Source organism: Cnephaeus nilssonii (assembly GCF_951640355.1).
Source record: "Cnephaeus nilssonii genome assembly, chromosome: 17".
In the NCBI taxonomy this organism is placed as follows: domain Eukaryota; kingdom Metazoa; phylum Chordata; class Mammalia; order Chiroptera; family Vespertilionidae; genus Cnephaeus; species Cnephaeus nilssonii.
The window spans coordinates 47,151,860-47,173,562 of record NC_137088.1 but is presented as its reverse complement, the minus strand read 5'-3'; the positions used below and the strand labels follow the sequence as shown (position 1 = coordinate 47,173,562).

The following is a 21,703-nucleotide window of genomic DNA, read 5'->3' as shown; positions in this document are numbered from 1 at the left end:
AGAGTGAGTAAACAGTTTAAACCACCCAGCAGTTAAGTATTCCATTGAGAGAGTGGCATTGGCATCAGAATCTGAATAATAAGAAAGAAGCGACCATGTGAATTTCAGGAAGAACACACAGCCAGGATAATGGCTGCATATCTGGGAAGGAGCTTACTGTGTTTGAGGAACAGAAAGAAAGCAAACGTGGCAGGTGTACTGTGTGAAGGAGAGAGGGTGGGAAAGGGGACGGTGGGGGGCAGGAGGGCATTAGTCAGGATGTGGCCTGTGGTGAGGTTTAGGGAGAGGCTCTTTTCTGCTATGGCATTAAAGTGGGGGTGGGGAACCTTTTTGCTGCCAAGGTTTGGATATTTGAATATCTATAACATCATTCATTCACGGGCCTTACAAAATTATCAACTTAACAATTAGCCTGCTATATTTGTTCAAGCATTTAATGAACTCATCCCTAATGCCTTGGCAGGGCCAGACCAAATGATTTATGGGCTTTATATGGCCCGCAGGCCAGATGTTTCCACTCCTGTTAGGAACTGAAGGACAGTGGTTGGTCCTGACTTTCTGATTAGTCTCTAGAATGGCCCAGGGAGTGTGCCTAGTCAACCTGCTACTGGTCAGGTCAACTGCTCACACAGCCCAGAGCTCCAGAACTTCACCCTGTGTAGCTCCAGACCCATCAACTGCCTCTAGAATTGTGGGCAGCCCACCTTTGCGGCCACTTCCAGCTTGAGATGCCTCTTTGGCCATCCTCTGAGTTCTAACAAAATAAAGAAAAATGAGCATCCATCACCCATATGAACATTTCACCCATATGAAAAGTGGTCTTTGTTTATCTTATTATTTGCATAGAAATGTGTGTGTATGTGTGTGTGTGTGTGTGTGTGTGTGTGTGTGTTATGTGCAGATAAAATGACTTACTAACAAAGGGTTGCGTTGCAGAGTATGTATATATCAGGGCAGTGTTGCCTAAATAGGCTGGTGAAAAATAGTCACCTAGATGAGAATATGTTTAGCCTGTTTAACTGTTTTGTGATATGTTGTATTACTATTATTAATGTTTAATTAAAATAATAAATGTATGTGGTAGATTACCCTGTGGTTGGATATACTGCACAGGATAAAACATCTAACAAATTCAGACATTTTTATTTGGTTCCATAAATATTTTAAATCATTAGACATTTGGACAAGCCAATCCTTAGCATCAGATTCACAAAATGGACATTTAATATGATAAGATTTTTTATGGCACTGATAAAACCCTTTCAGATGTCATTGATATTACTGAAGTTATAAAGATTGTCAGATTCATTCCACCAGTTTTCACAGTAAGTAATTGTTTAAATAAAATGTTGTTTCTTCCCCACCCTGTTTCTTTGTGTGGACAGCCTACCATGGCCATCATGATGGCTGGACGCTTGCAGGGTCCTCATCTTGCTGTGGTTTGGTGAAGTCAGGGCCCAGGGTGGGTGTAAATTAATGCAAGAAGGAGGATGATGGGGAAAGGTCTCTTTTAACAAAGAAAAGCAGCTCAGGGGGAGTGGAGACTTGCGATCTGCTAAAAGGAAATGAAAGGAAATTCTTCATTTCTAAACGGTTCATTGACCCATGATAATAAAACAGCCCTGCCAAAGAAGGATAATTATCTTTTTAAGTATCAGATGCCCTGTGGGTGAAGGCCTCCCTTCTCTCTTGAAAAATGAGCTCAGATTAAACAAATGCTCCTTTTCCCAGTTTACTGTTGACATGAACTTCCTGATTGTGAGAAAAATTAATCAGTTTTCCCTCTTTTTCCCCCTCTTCTCTTATGGAAAGCAAACCTGTCCGGCTGAGCTCACTGCATTTCCCCTGGGGCCTGAGTCCTATCAATGGTGTGATGGGCTAAAATGCTCGAGATTCTGGCGAGATTGTAGAATTATGGTTTTATTATGACCTTTAGCTGCTTAGCTCCAGGCAGCAGCATGTTCTCTTAAAACAACAAGAAAAAAGGAAAAAAGGAACAGAAAAGAACACCAAAGTGCTTTTTACCTCCTGCTGGTAGCTAAAAATTAAACAAAAGTTAATATACCTTTTTTTCCCAAATCCTCACCCGAAGATATGTTTTTATTGATTTTTGAGAGAGAGGAAGGAAGGGAGGGAGGCAGGGAGAGAAAAAGGGAGAAAAACATCAATATGACAGATTGCCTCCCCTACACACCCTGACCAGGAATCAAACCTACAACCTTTTGGTGTATGGGATGGCCAAGCTACCAACCAACCAAGCCACCAGGCCAGAGCAAAAGTTAATATAACTTATGTATGTATGCATATGTGTGCATAAGTGTATATATGTATATACCCACACATATATGATGATTTCAAATACAAAAGGTAACTGAAGTTTTATTAATGATGTGACATTGAATATTAAATTGCTATCAACAAATGATTAAATTTATATAAAATTTTTCTCTAGATCTTGTTGCTTGTTCAGACTAATAATGTAAATATGTTGATTTGTCTAACTTATAGAATGCATTAAGATACTTGTATCTGCAAGAGCAGGGAATCCTTTTCATAAATTAATGATTTACCTTTAACTGCCTTTTTTTCCCAATACTTTTTTAAAAAATTATTTTAGAGAGAGAGAAAGGGAGAGGGAGAGAGAAGCATCAATCGACTGCTTCCTTCATGCCCCCTACTGTGGATCTAGCCCACAACTGGAGCATGTGCCCTAACCGGGAATTGAACCAGTGACCTCTTGGTGCATGGGACATTGCTCAACCAACTGAGCCACACTGGCTAGGGCCTTTTAACTGCCTTCTTGAATTCTTAATAATCAGTTTGCAGAATCCTTGTCATAAATTGTTCAACCACATGACACATCTATTGGTTATAGGTGAAATGCACTGTTTTCAGAATGTCTAAATTGGTTTAAAAAATAAATAAAACTACTATTGTATTTTCATTACATATTTCTTCAAAGAGATATTGAAATTAAAATTTTAATCATGATGCTCTTATTAGAGACACCAACTGGCTATTCTAGTTGCTTTTCCAGCCCAGTGCCTTGAGCTGCTTAAGAAGCCAGAGCTTTAGAATAAGGTCAGGAAATAATAGACCAGAAGATAGCTTGCCTCTTGGCATAATTATCTCAGCCAGCACTCGAGTCTCTCTGAAACACTAATGTTCCTTGCTCTTCTAAGACTTTCTCCAGCTCACCACAGCTTCTTCTTCAAAGTGCAATAATCCAAGTTTGTAAGTCTTCTTTGAACCCCGTGGAGTTTGGTGGTTGGTAAATATTTGTTTCTTGATTTTTTTGTCTTTGAGAGTTCAGGTCATGGGTAAAAGGGATGTACTAATGTGGGCATACACTTTCTGGTAAAAATACTTTCCCAAGCAAGCAGAGTGACCCTTAACAGACCTCACTGCAGATGTCCTGGTGTGTCCCCTTCGGCCAGTGGAGCGCTTCCGAGATCTGCGTCCCGATGAAGTGGCTGATCTGTTTCAGGCAACCCAGAGGGTCGGCACGGTGGTGGAAAAGCATTTCCAGGGGACTTCTCTTACTTTTGCTATGCAGGTGAGTGAAGAGATGCTCAGAGATTAGTTTTCTTCCTTTTCAAATCCTAGCACTGGGCTTTGCCCCCCTTTGAACTGGCCACCCCACTGGGAAGGCAGCTGTGGTTATTCATGTCTCATATAATAGCAGAAAAGGATGGAACTAATCCAGGACCACCCTACTGTCCATGGACCCCACGGTAGACTGTGGAATATCAGCTGAGATAATGTGGCAGCATTGCTTACAAGACAGGTGGGCGTAACGGACATGTAACTTAATGGGCTTTCCAGCATTCCATACCTTTCACTAGAGCTAGGGCTGAGTGAGTCATTTTCATTCCATGGTGACTGTGTTTTAAACACAGCCTGGTTAGCTCTGCTCAACTTCCAGTCGAGTTGAGATATGCAAGTGGTGGTGCCTGGCCTGCAGAGAGCAGACTTTTCCTCTGTCCATAAGTCAAGTCTCAGTGATTGATTATGGATTGGTCAGACTCTACATGGATTGAATAGTTTGTGTGGCCAGCCTCCTAGTAAAGAAATGAGACCCCCAATCCCTGGAGACCCTTAGGCAGAAGTAAGTCAACACTTGTCAAACGGTGCCCCGTGGGTATCAATACATATTAAAGTCCTTGTAGCCTAGAAAGTTGGTGACTCTACAATAAGCCTTTGGGAAATAAAATGGATTATGGATTATTCCACAACATGAGACCTTATACTCGGCGCTTTAGCTGAACTGAATAGTTAACATCCTTCCTCTGCCCTCCTCCGCTCTCTACCAAATGGAACAGATAAAGAAAGTCACGGTTTTCAGGTTATGAAAAGCTATGACTAGAAATGCTCATCTGCTTCTCATAAAAAGTTCTTTTTGGCCACTGTGTCTGTGTTAATAGTATTTAAACTTCCCTGTAAAACTCCTGTGTGTGTGTGTTGTATGTCAAACCTCAAACAGTTAGGCTCAGGGTGGGTTGATCAAACTTGTGCTGCAAATCTTGTTTCCAGAAGGACCAAATGAAAGCACCTGGGAAGACAGCTGCCAGTGTTTAATGAAATACTAACAGGAAATCCACACATACAGAAAATGGCTAGTACTGGGTATCTCACACGATTCACTACACAGTTAATTCCATAAATACAGAACTGACTTGTGCTTTGAGTACCTTCAAGCTTCTTTTAACTTCACCCCACAGTAAGATATATATTCATTTCATAATCATGTATAGCCCCCCATGCGCATACATATAGGAACCCAGCATTTCAGAAGACAATGTTTACCCATTCTATACATTCTAATAGTTTTTGTTCTATTATCTGATTTCTTTTGTTTTTAGTGTTGACAACCCATTCCGTTGACTTCCTGACCTTCTGATGGGTTGTGACTCCAAGTGTGAAAACCACAGGTTATATAGGCCTGGCCCCACCGCAGGGCAAGATTTCCCATCCCATTAGTGTAGGTCACAGTGGTAGAAAGACTTGCCTAAAGTTGCAAGGCTCTAGTTCAGTTTGAATTTCTGATTGTAAACACATTGCTTTTCTGCAACCCCAAAGCTGCTCAGCCCTCACTTTGGCTTTGTATGATGCCTGGTGACCGGGTGAGGTTGCTCATTTTCAACTAAGCAAATACTTTTGTTGGGCTTCAGAAAGCGGAGAGAAGGAGCCAGAATGGGCAAAAGGCCCGGCTGCAATGAACACTCCCATCTCTCTCCCCCAAGGTCAGAACAGCCAGGGAGGGCAGGCTCCTGGATGCCAGTCCCATAAGAGACAGCCCATATTCTTGCTTAATGAATTATGTTTATAGCAGATTTCCTGAGAAGAGATTTAAAGTCGTCAGACCTTAATTAAACTACATCTGATTTAAAGATAACCAAAACATGTGATACTTCACCTCCCTGAACATTTCAGCTTTCCTTTAATGCAACTGAAACCATAGCCAAGAGCATGAAAAGTAGCAAGGGGTTGGCTCACTGGATAATTTATGTCATTTTTATACATAACTTCTGACTTACTCTCAGGTAGAAATGGAGAACTGCTTGGTCCCACACATTTGAAGCAAATGGTTCCCATGAGAATAATGTAAATGAACACACAATGAAATTGGACCTAAATTATTAACAGGGGATATTTCTGAATAAGCTGGAGACACCAGCTCTGTTCTCACCTCTTGTGTTTTTTCCTTCCTTGTAGGATGGCCCCGAAGCCGGACAGACTGTGAAGGTGAGTGCTTATTATATGCATACAAATTAATAAGGGGCGATTATGAGAACTAATAGAAACTCACACTGAGTCATGGCAGCACATTGCTGTTTCATTGTGTTATCTTCGAGGTCAGAGGGACCCTCCGTGTTAGGGACATAAATCCTGACATTAAAAACTGTGCCAAGCAATATGTTTCCCATTAGTTTACAAGACGTTTACCTTTTGTAATAAAGTCATTATTGTGCACATGCTAAAACAGAAACTAAAGCAAGGAGTCTTAAATCAGAAACTGCAGTCACAGGACTTCATGTGTGGCCGTGCCCAGGAAAGAGCACATGTACTGGGTGGGTGTGGATTTGTGGGTCCCCTAGGAGCCTGGGCATCTTTGACACCCCTTTGGGCTTCCACACAGTCAGCGTTGCCTCTGCGTTCTCCAGTGAAGGGCTCAGGGATGTGGGAGCCCCAAGTTGTCCCTTCACTCCTCGCCCCTGCTTCTCTCTGTCCTCTCCGCCCACACAGGTACTTTTCCTCCCTTTGTACTCAATACCAAATTCCAACCTAATGGGGTCAGTGGAGCTCCAAGAGGGGTTTTAAGAGTGCAGGAAGAGGAAAGGAGAGTTTGTTAGGATATCCCCTGCTTCCCCAGGAAAGTGAAAGACGAAGCACCTGCTGATGCCAAAGCTGGGTTTCAGCCCCTTCATACAAATGCAAATTCCTATGCAGTTAGTCCCCTGCCTAAGTCTTAGAAAAGGCTCACCCTCCCCCGACTCTGGTGCTAGAAATCAGAAGCTAATCGGGCTGGGGTTCTAGTGTTATACTTTGCAAAGTAGGAATCTGGGGCTCTGACCCTGGCTGTCAGTGTGTAAGGTAATGCTTGGGTCAAACAATGCCAAATAAACGTATTTCTCTTTCGATCTTAGTTTGTATGTGCCTTTCATGTTTAACTTGGCTACTGTGGAACTTTTAAAATAGAATATCTAGGAAGTACTTTCGCGCAGGGAATGTCCTATAGGGGCTGTCACCGGACTCCTTTTGATAGAAAAGGGAGCTGGCTCCCTGACTGTCCAGACCTGTGGTGTGATAGGGCAGAGGGGACTCCCAGCCTTCCACCTCGCTGCCCACACCATGCCAGGCTTGTATAGTGCAGATGCAAACAGAAAGAGTATGATCGGAGCAGCTGCTTTTTGAAACTGCTTAAAATGCAAAGCACACATGCCTAAACCTGGTTACTAGCTTTTTGTAAAGAACGCAATATTCAAATGTAAATCCCAGCAACACCAGATTAGTTAGATGCATTATGCAATATGTATTTGATGAAATTTCTTCAGCCCTTGAAAGTGACACTATAGAGGCACAGCTGGTAGCATGGGAGAAAGTACAAACCAAATCAGGGGAATGCACAGATTGGTAATATGCACATACTAAACATATCCAATATGTATATGAACATATAGGCTACAGGATCTCCAAATCTCATTTCAGAATTCTGAAGGGGACATTAAAATTAGCTCCTGTACAAGCAGGCTCTGGGTAGAGACAGAAAGCAGATGAGTGGTTCCCAGGGGCTGCAGAGCGAGAGTCGGGGAGTGACTGCTTGTGGGTAGGAGTTTTTGTGGAGTGGTGAAGATGTGGTGGAATTAGGTATTGGTGGTGGCTGTGCAACTTTGAGAACATTCTAAAAAATACTAAATTGTACACCTTCACATGGTGAATTTTATGGTATTTGGATTATATCTCCATTAAAAATAATAAAACATATTTAAAACAAACAAACAAACAAACAAGCAAACAAAACAAGCCTCCTGGGCTTACCATGTTTGCAAGCCCTCTGACTACAATAGTGACGATTTCTGATGTCCCAAATGTCTGCCCAAGTTTTTTAAGTAGTTTTGTTAACTTCAACAGTGAGGATAGAGTAATTCTTGGCATGTAGTGTCCATATATAAAATGTGGAATATGGTTCTCATCACCACCATTATTATTTAGCTTAATTTTTTTTACAGTTCTACTTTTAAAAAAATCAGTAGATTATATTGTCTTGGACATTTTTCAATTGTTTCTAACTGATCACAGAATGTTCCTTATATGAGTTACTGCACATACTAAACCATTTCTAATTCTTTGTGGAATATAAAATGGTTAAAAGTAAACAACTATATGCATACATATAAAAACCTCAGTGGGTGACAGAGTTTTAAAATTGTCCTTTTAGACCAAATCTGAATCTCTAAAGTTGGCTAATCTATGTTTTTCCAAGTGTAATTCTTACACCAACTACATGAAAATTGATTTTGGTGTTAGTTTTTAAAAGAAAGTTGATGCCCAGCACTTATTCTAAACCTACTAGTTTAGAATCTGTGGTGGGGCTTGGGGATCTTCATGGTCCATGAGCACACCCATGATTCTTTTCAGAGCATAGATGCACAGTAGGTGGTGATGGCCACATCAGCTTGACCAGTGGAAGTCAGCCTTGTAGCAGGCCGCCCCTCCAGTCATCTTCCATAGTCAGCCATCCAGTTCGGAAACTGCACTTCAAGGCCGAGCCCTTCATGTTTGAAATCCACACGGTTGCGCGTTGCCGGGCAGCATTTGCCAGCCTGCCCTGGAAAGCACCGTGACCCTTCTCTCATCTCGCCTCTGCGTCTGCTGCTTGGTATCCGCGTGATGCCAGGGCTCCAAACCATTTCTGTCTCATGCTGGGTGGTAATAGCCATAAGCCCAGTAATGATCTCTTCCCCAAAGCTACTGCTGTTACTGTCAACGCCTGTGTGCCACGGAGATCGCCTCGTGAACACAGAGGCAATTTAGTGTTTTTGTTTCAGGGGCTTTAAATTTTGCTTTGCAAAGAAACGAGGGTGTAGCGGGAGAGGGAAATATCGAGGTAAAAAAGTGACCACTTGTTTCTTGATTGATTATTAACTCTGCTTTTGAGGTTAAAACTAGCGGAGCTCTGCTCTCCGCCAGGCGACTATTGCAGAGATTTGGGTGTCCCTTGGAGTCGAAAAAACAACCTCTTTCTTCTGGTCTCAGCCATATATCACCATATCACCTTACTCATGCATAGCCGTGATCGCTGCATTTATCAGCCTTCCCTGACACCCCTCCCATTGGAAGCAGCACCCCCCATCACCCCGAAACTCCTTCCTCTGTCTGTTGCCTTACTTGATTTCCTTCAAGGCATTCTCCACTGACTTTTATCTGTGTTTTTGTCCCTGTACCCGTGTCGTCCCTGCAGTCCCTCCAGACTGGGAGCTGCCTGAGTACCTGCATTTTGTCGTTGGTTGTTCACTTTGGATCTCCTGGGGGAGTGGGGAGGAGATGGAGATGATAATGGGACTTCCCATGATAGAACAGATCAATGCTCTTGTTTCTACCTTCAGATGGCATGAAGTAGCAGATGATATGTACTTGTCTTCCAGTTTGCAGTCAGGGGTCTGAGTTTCCTGGAATTTCCATCAAGAATATCCCGAGTTCCAAGGTGTCACTGACAAAGAACAAAATTTCCACTATTCAAGTACCAAAACCATACTCCAAAATGTGATTCCCGCTAGCCAGATCCTTAAGGCAATGTTCAGCTCTCTAACAGGGATGCTGCTGAGTAAGTTTAGTGTCAGCTATCTTTTAGAATAATTGAGTGGGAGGGAGTTTTGGGTATATTAAAGAGAGAGATTTGTGGCAAGAAGATAATCTACAATCTCATAAGAGCTATTGATAGATTATGCTTGCTTACACTCTTCTGTGTTTATGGTGCTTGAATCCTCCACTTAGATATTTAATTTTAAGGTATTAATGCAGTGGGAAGTGCTTCTTAATAACCATTGAGATATTAGCAATTACTTTTCAGATTGCTTAGGGAAGAACAAGAAAAGGATTCTTTAAGGAAGTGTGATTAAAACAAACAAACAAAAGAAAGAAACTAAACTCTTTCGTTCACTGAGAAGTTTCTGTGGTCCTAGAACAGATTTTCTACATGGAGATTTGGTAATCACTTTTTCTTTTCTTTTTTTTTTTTTGTTAATACTCATCTGAAGAAATTGTTTCCATTGCTTTTCAGAGAGAGTAGAAGCGGGGAGGGAGAGAAAGAGAAACATCGATGTAATAGAGACACATTGACTGATTGCCTCCTGCACGCACCCCAACCAGGGCTGGGGAGCAAACCCGAAACTCAGCCCTTGACTAGGAATCAAACCAGTGACCCTTTGGTGCTCAGGCCAACACTCTAACCATTGAACAACACTGGGCAGGGTGGTAATCATTTTAATTCCTGAACACAAAGAACATTTTAATTCTTCATAAAGTCCAGCAGTTAATGTAGTTTGGTGTCAGTCAGAGGTTCCATAGCAATATTAGTTCTACTAAATTACTAGCTGTGTGCCTTTGGGCCAGTTGCTTAACCCCTCTGAACATGCATTTCCACATTTCTCAAATGGGGGAAACCCTACTTACTGTACTGAGTGATGGTGAGAAGAAACCTACGTGAACAGATACAGCCTACCATATACTGTCCCTGGGGCTTTATGTATGTTTCTTAATTGTAATCTGGCCTTTAGTTCCTTAATTAAAATCATACCCTTAGTCTCTTAGGTGAAAGCTAGGCTTCAGGAGACTGTACCTGGCATTGGGATTGTTTGTGGCCTTGATGAGTTGATTTACTTATTACACGCTGAATTCTCTCACTATTACTTATTGCCTTTTCAGCTTAAATTCTTGAGAAATCTTTCTTTTGAACATATGAATTGCACTATTTGATTATCTAGTTTGAACTTGCTATAAAGTGACCCCTTGAACATTCAGAAATCTGTCTTATTAATTGGGAGGAAAATCTCTATCCTGATATTTTTAGCCTCCAGTAATGAGCAAGACATGGTTCTGAGCCAATAGTACTTCACAATGACTTGAACTTGGTTTTCACAGAACAGAAACCTGCCTGCCCCCTGCGCAGAGTTGAGTCAGTAGGTGGGGTGTGGGAGGCAGGACTCTGCATTGTAAGAGACCCTCTCAGTGACTCCCATACCCACGTCCCTCCAGTGCAAAGCCACTTACCAGAGAAGTGACAAGTTGAGGAGGGATTTCCAAATAGCAGCTTGATTTCAACCCAAACAGATTCTGTGTGCACAGAAAGGAGAAATCGACAGTTTAAGAATGAAAATGATTTCACTTGACTGTTATTTATTAATTTCATCTAGAGACATTTCAAGAGAGCAATAATTTGTCAGAAAACTTTTCTCCTTTGATTAAAGCCGCGATGAAAGTGCCTTGCCTAAGTTGACACCTAATGCATGGATTTACTGTGGGAAGAATTAGTATCTTCAGGATGGAGTAGCTTTTATGTCGTGGAATTGCCTTACAATTTACATCTCTGCTTGCAGAATGAATCCAATTTGCCTGAGTTCGGTAAATCAAAAACAATTTCTGTGCTTAGGGGTTTGGGTGTACATGTGGGAGGGGGACGCCTCTAAGCCCAACCCCCCTCTGGCAAGTACATGTCTCCAGCCCTCCCGCCCCTCCTGGTGACTTGGAGTTAAAACCCCTGGGCCCTGGCTCTCCAGCCAGTAGCAGGGACCATGGCCTTCTTGTCTCCTATGGGAAATTTCTCTCTCCTACTAAACCCTCAAGTCCTCTTCTAAATAGCTATTAACTCATTGCATTTTTCCATTTCTAATTGGTTAATTTTTATTTACATGATGCCATTTGGGTCAAAGCACTGAAAGAAAGATTAACCAAGCTCCTTGGTATTCTCCTGTCCCTATTTATTAAATTTCTTGTTCTTTCAAGCTCACAGGCAGGTGGGTGACATGGGAGGATATTGAAGATGGAGTAGGGTAGAGGGGAAATGTCACCACGATTAAAATATTTTGATGAATAGAGAGGACCCTGGTGGCAGACGGCCTTGTTTCAATCCCAGAGACATGGTCTACCAGTTGTCTGACCCAGCAAGAGTCAACCATCCCTAGTTCTAGCATCCATTTGTAGATTTATAAAGCCAGGGATCTTGATAGTATCCAACCTCCTAGCATTGTTGTGAAGACCAAATGGATTAATGCATGCAAATGCCTTTAAAATAGTACTTGAGGTGGTGGTGGTGGGGAGGGATCTTAATATATGGTGACAGGAGAAGATTTGACTTTGGATGGTGGGCACACAGTGCAATATACAGATCTTATAACATAGAAACCCACACCTGAAACCTATATATTCATGTTGACCAATGTCACCCAATAAATTTAATTTTGAAAGAGAAATAAAATGGTACTTGGCATGTAAGAACGTCTCAATAAATGTTGGTTACTAGTTTTATAATTTTCACTTAATCCTCACAACCCTCAAAAGTGGGCATTAATAGTATACCCTTGGGGAAACCAAGCTTTATAGAGGTCAATTGACTTAGGAAAAAACACTCATAGTTGGCAGGATAGGTGGGACTCAAACCCAGACCTTTCTAAAGCCCAGCTCTCGGGATATCAAGTGGTCAGCTGTTCCTACACACCTTGCACGCAGCCAGCACAGTGAAGGTCGGCAGGAGGGGTTTTGTAAATATTTGTCACCCTGAACACAAATTCATCTGCACTACTTTGCTTTGCTTGGAAAAATAAAAATACCCAGAGGACTGTCCTTGCTTAATTTATTGCAGAGGTGAAGGTTAACTAACTTAAATGTTGTTTTATTGCTGCATGTCAGTTTATAGCAGAATTCTGTTTTAGAGGCTTGGTTTTTTATTAGTGCTACCAAACAAATTCCTTTAGTAATTAGAGGCTCTAACATAGCAAAGTGGATAATTACGAGGTTTGTAACACAAAAAATGTAGAAAGTACTGCAGACACATTGTTAACGACACATAGGCCTTCTCTTACATGTGTGCTCAGAGTTTGGAGTTTATTTAATCACTCTCAAATCCAAGATCCTGTGAAAGGCAAAGTGCTTTATAGACCTGAAAAATGCTACATAGCTGTCAGGTGTTATTAATCAGAATCACTCTTACCTGTGTCCATGTGGTGAGGGCAGTTCCTCACTAGCGCCATTTGCTATGGGACACTCGTTGAAGGAAGTCCTCTCTCTCACTATGCTGCTCTGTATGTTTTGGACTGGGAACGAATTTATAAAATTCTCTAGTTCCATAACTAGCCCATTGTAGATTCAAAGTTTTAAACCTGTGACATCTAAATAATTGGCTTGTCTAAACTGTCAGTTTTGTAAAAAGGGGGGGGAAAGGAAAGAAAAGGTAAAATTAACTCAGATCAATTAATCATGCAACAATGATTCTATAGTTTTGATTAAATACAAGAGCTCGATTGGGGCTCAGTAGATGAGCCATCTGGTCTAGGGCACAGCACACACCTTAAATACAGGATGGGGAGTGTGCAGCCATGAAAGAATGTGTGCTTTGGTCAACATTGGCCACTTCATTTGAGGCAGATCCAGATGATGCTGTGAACTTTGCTTTGGGAGTTGTTAACAGGAGAAATAACAAAATCAGGTTACTTAAATGCTATGCACATAAGTTTTAAAAATGCAAATCGGTATGTCACTTAGAGAAATGGACACAAATAGGGTCAGGATGCCCCCAGGGAGGTAGCAAGGAGGAACATACCACTGGGTGTAATGGTACCCAGGGACCTTCAACACCACAGACACTGTTCTATTTTTAGGTTGGTTAATGTGCATCGTGTATCATTACATTATTTATATTTTTAATATCTTGATATTATAAATGTATTTTAAAATATGTAGCTATCTCTATAATTGCTATTCCACAGGGACCTCATTGGATGAATTTTTCATTAAGAAATGACTATTAAAATTTATTCTGTTCACTTTATATATTTAGGGTAGGACTAGTTCTCATACCTCCTGTCTCCAAATGGCTGATGATGGGGCCCTGAAATTGATTTTTGAAAGGCCCACAGTTGTTTCTAATTGTTTCCCAGATTCATGAACTGCTGTTTATATAAATACATTTCGGTTTTTGGCTCTGGATGACCCAGATTTGATTTCTACTCCCATATTCATCTTGAATTATTCACTCCCTTTCAGGGGCTCTTCTCTGCCCCTTTTGCCAAAGCCATTAATAAAGTAATTCTGAAGCCCCAAAGGGCAGCTAGAAGTGTAAGGATTTGATGACTGAGCCTGGGTCGGATGGAAACCTGCTTAATGAAGAATAGATATGGCAACCTGCAGAGCCACAGACAGGAAAGAATTAGAATAATGACCTTCCTAATGGCAGACATTTGCGTGAGAAATGTTGGGTTGGTGAGGATCTGCAATGGCCCTCAGGCCAGCACAGTGAGAACTCTCCCGCCTTCCATGTGAATTATGGGAGTGCCGGGAAAGGGGAATTTTGAAATTCTAACTTCACGTGTCATGACCTGTAGTCTCACGTCAGGTCCCCTTCCTGGAGAAGCCTCCCATCCACCAGGATCAGGGAAATAAAGAAGCCAAGGCAGGAATCCAATAGATTAATCCCAAACCTCAGCGGGAAAAGACAAAACGGTGGTGTCAAATCCTTCTGAACTCAGTCACCATACAGATAATAATGTTGCATTCTGGTAATGAAAACCATTGCTTTCCCCGGTAGTTTATTCTTCTAAATAAGCTTTCCTTATTCCTGATCTTACATGAAAAATGGGCATGAAGTTGCTTAGGATGCTGACCTTGCCTAAGTGATTTAGAAGAATAAACAACATTGAGTGCACAAAGCAAACTCACCAAATAGACTTTTACTTTGTGGTGAAATCCATTTAGCCTAATGTTCACATTCAAACCTCCCACCCTGGGTCTGTTTATCACTACCTGTTCCCTAAAATATATTTCTTAACATGCTGTGTAGGCACCCTGACAAGCAGCCCAACAGGGCCTTCTGTTGGCCGTTCAGTTCATCTGTTGGTTATAAATGGTATAACTTTGCAGATATAATCAGGGTCTAGCAGTATAATTTTGATGAAACTGTTCAGCCAAGGAAAGAGTAAATATGATTCCAAGCTCAGCTCTGTCATCAGATGTCCAGAGATGAAACTCACTCTTGAGGAAGAAACTCAGAGCCAGGGATAACTCAGAATCCCAGAGGGGCAAGTGACCTTGAAGTCATGTAGCATCGTCACCTATGGTGCAAATGGTCTCCCTCTGTAACCTTCAAATTGGTCCTGGATCTGCTGCTGTACCTGGAGACCAGTTCCGAGCAGCTCTGATCTGTGGCTGATGATGACAGTTTCCTCACGGCCGAACGGACCCTGCTCCTGCCTCCCAGGAAATGAGCATCCTTCCCGCTCCTGTTTTACTCCCGGGCATTCAGTCTTGAATTTGTTATTCCAGTGCCTGCTATGTGCCAGGTATTTTCACAGGTACTGTCAGACCAAGAAGGATGAGGCCCAGTCCCTGTCTTTAAGGAAAGTCTTTAAAATAAATGCCGTCGTGGGGAAGACTGGGGAGGTTTAGAAGTTGTGTAGCTCATATTAATTCCTCCACTGCTGTTTATTGCCTACAATGCGTCAGGTGCTGCTGGGCACTGGGGTACAGAGGAAGGGAGGCAGACAATCTCAGCTTATTGTTTACCTTCCTTTTACACCCAAATGAACACATAATGTGATTGCAGATTTTGAGGGGTATTAGGAAGGCTGTGAAAGGGATTTCCTGGGGTGCAGGGGTTGAGTAGGGGGGTCGTAGCTGCTTTAGAGAGGCGGTCAGGAAAGGCCCCCTGGACAGGTGACCTGTAACTGAGACCTGAGGAGTGACAGGATTGAGCCAGGTGAAGAGTGGGAGAGAAGCAGCTTGTATTTTGGGCAGAGGAGGCAGCAGTGCCGGTGAGCTGGCACATTCTAGGAGATTATGGAAGGCCCGGTGGCTGGAGAGAGAGGCGATGGGCACTAAGTTTGAAGAGGTGGACAGGAGAGAAGTTATATAGGGTCTTGTACACCCTGCGAGGAGTTTTCATTCTACTTTAAATGTAGTCGATGTTTGTAGTATATTCTAAAGGCAAAGGATATTTCATTTGCGCCAAATATGATGGGTCACCCTCATTGACTTGCTTAGCCCACTTTCTAGAATTTGAATATTTGTCCATATCTGTGTGGGCGCCGTGGCTCTCTCCCCAGTGTACCTGTCGCGCTGCTCCATTATTCAGCAGCCAAGAAGTTAGGACGTGGCTGAGTCCATCGCTAGCCTCAGGTGTGAACCCTGTCTGGTCTAATGCAGTGCTCGGCAAGCTTTTTCATGGAAGGCTAGATAGTAAACAGGTTAGGCTTTGAGGGCCAGGTGGTCTCTGTCACAATTATACAGCTGCCTTTGTAGCAGGAATGCAGCCTTGGAAAATATGTAAATGAACTGGCATCAGTGGGTGTGCCTGGTTTCCAATAAAACTTTATTTATAGAAATAGGCAGTGGGCTGGATTTGGCCCAGGGGCTGTAGCTTATCTCTCCCTGGCCTCAGCTAATTTTCTCTGCCAGAGCAATGACTTCATTCATCCCGATCTAAGCCACTTAGAGGGTAGGACTTCCTCGGCTTTAGGGATGGTTGTCCCCAGCATTTTGGAGGACTCATCTCCATTGCTGGTGGGAAGGGGTGCTTTCTCAATCACTGCCTGTGAACTGGGAAGCACTGCCGCCCGATTCCTCGGGCCACCCCCTCAGAATGGCCCAGAGGCTGCGGCCTCTATGGCAGAGATTAGAAAGAAGTGGAATCCTTGGTGACATGATGGGGTGGCTGAATTCACCGGCCCCATAGCTTTCACTGCCCCTTGGACTGTTTGGGTAGGTCAGTGGTCGGCAAACCGCGGCTCACGAGCCACATGCGGCTCTTTGGCCCCTTGAGTGTGGCTCGGCGTTGGAACCACTTCTTAAAAATAGATTCACCCAGGCCAAAACCCGACTTCTGCGCATGGGCCACGAAGTTTCAATCGCACTGTACATGTGCACCTGCACATGGTATTTTGTGGAAGAGCCATATTCAAGGGGCCAAAGAGCCGCATGTGGCTCACGAGCCGCAGTTTGCCGACCACTGGGGTAGGTGATCCAGTAACGTCTCCTACTATTGAAGCCAGTCAGCGTTGAATTTTCTGCTACTTCCAGTGGCAAACATCCCCACATAGATCATCTACTCTGAAATCATCACTTATTGTTACTTCTTAATATGCTTAAGTGGCAGTTTGAGTAAACAGTTTCTAAAGTGCCTCTGTATATCTGCAACGCTCATCACAGGGCAGTAGGTACCCGTGAGCGAAAGCCTGTGAGTCAATGGCCCTCGAAGAGCTTAACTTCCAACGGGCTCTCTTCGGTGCATGACCACAAGGTAATTCCATTAACTTTAACGATGGCGGTGCTGCACAAAATGGGCCTGTGAATCTATCCTTCCCCTTCTTTTGAGCATTAAATCTTATCTTGCAGCTAATTCTTCAGGGTAAGGTGTGTGCACTGATGCCATTCACTTCTTGGCCTTTATTAATATATGCAAGACTCTCTCTCTCTCTCTCAGGGAGGGAGTGCTGAGTACATTAAAAAGGAATCCACAGCCCCAATTGTTGACTGTGAGGAAACGCCAGAGTCAGGGACATCAATGGATTATTATTGACTGTTGCAAGATCCACTACAATGATAAACATCGCTCAAAACAATTACTGTGGCCACTTTAGCAAATCATCAAATCTATAACTTGTTGTGGAGCCTGGCCTCAGGGATTTAAATAGTGTCAGAGAGAGGAAAGTTGCATTTTTGGAATGTGACAACCAGAGCTAGGATTGAAAAATTTATGGTTTAATTTTCTTTGCAATCTAATTGAGAATAACTATTGGATTTCTAAGAAGTGAACTTTGATTTGGTTTAGGTGTCAGAAATAAACTGGAAATATGGGTCAGTTTGTACTTTTCTCTGAGAGTCTGTCGGGATGGGGAGAAGGTATTCATTGCAAGGAATGGCTTTCCTGGGTGGCCTTCTGTCTTGCCTTTTCTTTTGTGTTCTTACTTCCTGTGTTCAGTAATTGGGTTATACCTGATAGCTCTTCCCAGAGACTTGCTTTTTACTTTCTTCATCAAATGTGTCAATTTCCCCCCCTTTAGGGATAAATCAATTCAAAATGAAATTACCCAGAGCATTCATTTTTCACCATCTAGTAAATGAGTCTCCTTAAAGAACATGAGGTCCTCCCTTATCAATCCAGGCTTAATGAAATCCTTCTCTTACATGAAATAGTGGAGAACTGTTAGGCTTCATGAAATCCTTCTCTTACGTGGAAGTAGTGGGGAACTGTTATGTTTTCATCCCTGGTGGGCTACTGGGAAGTGTTTGCTGTAGAAAATGTACATTGGCATGTTTATAGATTCCTGGGCATATTCTCTGAAGAGCTAGCCTGAAGTAGGACTGCCTGGTTTAAATTTCAGACCCACAGCAGGTTGGAAGAGGCTGCTCGCATCCTCACATCATCCATTAGCCATTAGAGGAGCTGATGGGAAGCCTGGCCTCGGCTGCCCTCGGACGACAGCACCCCGCTGGCTCGGTTTTCAGGAATGGATTGGCTCATCTTTCGGCTCACTTCAGGAAAATAGAAAAGCAATTTGCACAAAGAGAAAGGAGATTTCACAGCGATGTGTGCAGAACTGGCTAACGGGTTACTCCAGACAGGCAGCGAAAGCTTGAAAACCTAGCTGAGAAATGATAAATTACTGTAACTGTCCTAATTATCCTTTGACACTCTGTTGAAACCTGACCAAATTTTGCTGAAACCTACAAATAGGAAAGAAATTTAATATTTAATAAGGTATCATAATATAAATGCTAAGAGAGAGAAACAGAGGCAGAGAGAGAGAGATAGAGAGAGAGATGACCACAGCAGAAGGGCTCACATTCATCAATCAACAGTTCCCTGAGCAAGAGGTCAGGGTAGGGTGGGGGGGGGGGGTGTTCAATAAATTATCATTTTAATTGCAAACCTAATTGATTATACTCAGTATGCTCATCAGGTTAAAGAAGACTGCGTCAACTGCCAAGGTCATTACATTAATAGACATGGTAAGCATGTAATTTGTGATAATTTGATTTGTGAACATCACATTCTTCTCCGTAAACAGCATAAGCAACATGCTAGCTTTAAAAGGTCACACAATGACTAAATTTGTTTGTTTCTTTGTAGTTTGGTACAATCATCTTGCATTAACCCATCTTTTATGCTTTATAGTCTTAGCTTTAGCTCATCCAGTGTATAAATCCATGGGAAACTTCTCCAGTGATGGCTAGCTTACTCTTATCCCATTTTTGGATAACTCCAGTTAGAAAAATTTGATTTTTTCCATGTTCTTCCTCTTCCTCCGCACCCCTGTGAACCTGCAACCATAAGACTGGGATCTCTGATCTTTAATCTCTCTCTCTCTCTCTCTCTCTCTCTCTCTCTCTCTCTCTCTCTCCCTCTCTCGTCTGGATTAATTCTGTACTTCTCTCCTTCCAATAAACTTGGGAGGAGTTGGAAGAAGTGTGCTGCTCTTCCCTAAGGCATCATCAGTGCCTCTCACTGACCACACAGTGTGTGGTTTCTGCTCCTTTATCAAACTCGTTCCTCACATCTGGGTGCTCTCGGTCTGGTGAGCCTTCTGTCTTAAAACATGTTGCCTAGAGTCACATGGAGGCATCCAGAGGGCACAGGAGCAAGCGCTTCCCTGCAGATTTCGGAACCCAGTAGGCTTTCAATAAATGTTCATTAGGTCTGAATGTTCTTGCTGCAGAGGAAGATGTAGAAAATGAGAGGGTTAAGAAGATCTTGTTGACAGGCACTGCTGTAAGGTGAAGTTTGTTCTCCCCTCGGTGGCATTTTGAAGACCACCAAATCTAGGCGGGGATACTGGGTCTTGTGAGGTCACTGTCCTCAAGACCAATTGGTCATCTAGAGAGCTGCTCTTTGATCTCACTGTGGACAAATGCTAACAATGGCGTGAATTCTGCACTAGTATTCCTGACTAAGGGGTGTCCTATGGGGGTGCTTTACACACTCGGGTGTGTGCAGAGACTGACCTTCCTCGTGCCTAAGACCCACCACGCTTTCATGCCTTCTAGCAGGCATACAAAAGGCAACTGGAACACTTGGATGCTGGGGTGGTAATTACAGCATAAGTTAGTGAAAAGCAGCTAATTCCTTAATCTCGGGGGGTTGGCGGGATCATAGAGTGTTTCAAGTCTGAAAGCTTTGGGCTTTTTCTGTAGAAAAATTCAGGTACACGTAGATGTTGCAGCTAATTCAGGGTTTCCCTGATGCCTGTCCATGGGCTGCCCAGCTGTGCTTTCCTGAATGGCTTTCCACCTGGGCACTCGGGTAATTATTATTAGTAGCCTAAACTGATGGGATAAGGCTTGAGGCAGGTCACCAAGAGCCATGTCCTCTCCATCGGAAGACTTTACTTCTTGAGATGTCTCCCTCACTCATAAGAATGGTTTGTTCTGAGGATGCAAAGTCGGGCTCCATCACTGTTAGAGGCATGGCTTTAGGACTGTGGTTTAACTGTTCTTGCTTCCTTGCCCATGAAACTGGAGTAAGAACCCGGCCTCCTGCATGGGATTTTGTGAGTATTACAGGAGGCCATGGATGGGAGACTTTTTACTTAGTGCTTGGCAAACTGTTTTGTGCACCAGTTATTTATTGAGACCCTACTGCCTGCCAGCTTCTGTTCCAGCATCTATGGTGACAGCCAGGAAGGAGGCAGGTCTGGTCCCTGCCCTCAAAGAGCATTGTCCCACTTACCTGTCACCATCCCCCAGCTCCACCATCACCCCTGTGTTCAGAGACTCCGAGGCAAGCATGTGGAGGAGTGAATGTGGATTGCATGCAGGTGACTTTCTTCTTTAAAAAATATATTTTTTTAATTGATTTCAAAGAGGAAGGGAAATGGAGAGAGAGAAATATCAAGATGAGAGAGAATCATTGATCGATTGCCTCCTGCACGCCCCCTTCTGGGGATCGAGCCAGCAACCTGGGCATGTACCCTTGACCAGAATCAAACATGGGACCCTTCAGTCCGCAGGCCAAAGCTCTATCCACTGAGCAAAACCATCCAGGGCCAGGCAGGTGACTTTCAGTCCCCGCAGTGAGTCACCCTGTTAATGGGCCCAGAATTCTCATTGACTGTAAGCATGTCATTTCCAAGCAACCTAAGCAAGGGAGTCATGGAACAGAATGTGCAAAGCTTGCTCTTCATGCTGAAAACACTGAAGTCTGCTGCCGGGTGCCGGGGAGAGGCCTGGGGCAGGGAGTGTATACTGCCTCTGACAGACAGTTATCTGCGAAGCAGGGCCTCTAAGATGGGCCTGTGCTCCAGGAAAGAGCGATTGGTAGCTTCCTTGCATAATGGATTCCTAACAAAATGGACAGAAGCATGATTGAAAAATTATTTCCCCCACAGGACATTCAAAACGGAACATTATTCTGATGTCAAATTTGCATAACAGAAGGTGAGGATTGTTTTAGCCTCCCTGGGAAGACCAGCTGTAGCCTTCAAACCTTAAAACAGGCTCACAATTCCCAGGAACTCAATCCAATCAGCTGTTAAATTTTACGTCCCTCCTCCTGAGCCTAAGTTAGAGTGAAGAAACTTAGGAGTTGAGAGTTAAGGTTTGATATTTGAGAATTAAAAAGTTTTGACTTAAGGGAGTTACATCTCACATTCAATATAAGAAAGTGAGGCTGGAAGTTTGGCTAGAATTGAGTTTGGAGTTAAATTTTAAATTTGATGAGGTTTTGCTGCTCTTTGTTTTTTCCCCTTCGTTATTGGCCCATGGATTTCACGTGTGGCTTCCTGGCGCACCAGCTGATTCTTATTCTGGGCACCACGGCCAGAGGCGGGGCGGGACCCCTCAAAGCTCAGAGCGTCTGGGCCCTCGTGGGCAGTTTCCCCCCCGCAGCGGGGCTGCAGCAGTGCCCACCTCTGCCTCCGGGTCCGACCCCCGAGAGCATCTTCTAGAAAACACTCTCCGTCTGCTGTGTTCCGGAGGCTTCGTGGCCAGAACACAAACA

At 43.2% G+C, this 21,703-nt stretch overlaps 1 protein-coding gene across 9 annotated transcripts in view; it reads left to right on the top strand.

Moving 5' to 3' along the window:
* The window catches only part of FHIT (fragile histidine triad diadenosine triphosphatase), a 1,334,508-nt gene that overhangs the window by 1,074,965 nt on the left and 237,840 nt on the right, over positions 1–21,703 (top strand). For all 9 annotated transcript variants that reach the window (XM_079795475.1, XM_079795474.1, XM_079795471.1 and 6 more), the window contains 2 exons: positions 3,411–3,556; positions 5,716–5,745. In XM_079795475.1, coding sequence (XP_079651601.1) covers positions 3,411–3,556; positions 5,716–5,745 — 176 coding nt within the window. The remainder of the gene's footprint in view (positions 1–3,410; positions 3,557–5,715; positions 5,746–21,703) is intronic.